The sequence below is a fragment of the Helobdella robusta genome (genome assembly GCF_000326865.2).
Source record: "Helobdella robusta unplaced genomic scaffold HELROscaffold_47, whole genome shotgun sequence".
Taxonomy (NCBI): domain Eukaryota; kingdom Metazoa; phylum Annelida; class Clitellata; order Rhynchobdellida; family Glossiphoniidae; genus Helobdella; species Helobdella robusta.
The window spans coordinates 1,209,803-1,211,033 of record NW_008705176.1 but is presented as its reverse complement, the minus strand read 5'-3'; the positions used below and the strand labels follow the sequence as shown (position 1 = coordinate 1,211,033).

The 1,231-nt window shown below is 37.4% G+C and overlaps 1 protein-coding gene across 1 annotated transcript in view; it reads right to left on the bottom strand.

Moving 5' to 3' along the window:
* Positions 1 to 508: 508 nt before the first annotated feature.
* The window catches only part of HELRODRAFT_193332 (hypothetical protein), a gene marked incomplete at its 5' end in the record, with an annotated part of 10,222 nt that continues 9,499 nt past the window's right edge, over positions 509 to 1,231 (bottom strand). The window contains 2 exons of the mRNA XM_009026500.1: positions 509 to 693; positions 1,025 to 1,071. Of these exons, the coding sequence (XP_009024748.1) occupies positions 528 to 693; positions 1,025 to 1,071 (213 nt within the window). The 3' untranslated portion in view covers positions 509 to 527. The remainder of the gene's footprint in view (positions 694 to 1,024; positions 1,072 to 1,231) is intronic.

Below are 1,231 nucleotides of genomic sequence, written 5' to 3'. Positions count from 1 at the left end.
CATCAGGTACAGCTGCTCGTTTTTCTGAACTCTCAAGCTTTTCTTAATTTATGAGTGAATGGGTGAATGAGTGAATGAGTGAGTGAGTGAGTGAGTGAGTGAGTGAGTGAGTGAGTGAGTGAGTGAGTGAGTGAGTGAGTGAGTGAGTGAGTGAGTGAGTGAGTGAGTGAGTCAGTGAGTCAGTGAGTCAGTGAGTCAGTGATTGAGTCAGTGAGTCAGTGAGCGAGTGAGTGGGAAAAATTAAAATTTCTATTTAATTTTATTCTGTCGAATAAAATATAAAATATTTTATTCGTTTCAACATCATCATCATTCTCGTCATCATCATTATCTTCATCGTCATCTTCATCGTCAAACATATGTAGACTCACACACACATGAAACACAAGCACACGTACACACACACACACACACACACACACACATATATAAATACACACACGTATCATAGCGCGCACACACGCACACATACACATACACACATACATCTTAGTACGCGTGCACTTACGTTGAAAGGGCATCTGTACTCAAGTATGCACTTTACGATGTAACAATTCGCAGGCAGACATCTTCTTCTCAGGTAAATTGGCGCCAAGTTTTTGCTTTCCACAAACAACTCGTCCAATCTTGCTCTCCATTGAGAAAATGTCGATATGATGTTCTATGTTCGAGTGATTTTTAACGGGAAAATATCTTTTTTTGGTTATTTTAAATTGTGTTTTTGGCGAGAAAATGCTTATTAATCGGGAAAATAGTAATTATTTGATTAAGTTTTGGCGCGAAAATGAATCTCCATGTTTTATTCTGACATGGAAACGATAGAAGCATTAATAACTGATTTCATTACACCGGAAGGACAGTATTTAAATTTTATTTCGGGTAGAGAAATATTGTTTTTTGGGGTAATTTGAGTTCATTGGGTAATTTTGAGGTTGTATTTGGCGGGAGAGTTACGTCAAAGTTAGTGGTAGATTGAGTTTGAAAAAAAAAAAAAAAGTTTACAGAATTTGAAACGGCTCAGTACGTGGGAGAATACTCAAAGTCGAACTGAAATTTTTTTTTCTGTTTCTGCTACGGACGGGAAGGGAAAGTTTGAAATTTAAAATCTATTTTCTCACGCATCGCTGCTTTCAATTTCAAATTAACTCCGTGGAAATGTTTTCAAGGATGGGAGAATTGTCTGGAAACATTAACAGCAGCAGCAGCAACAATAGCAGCAACAACAGCAGCA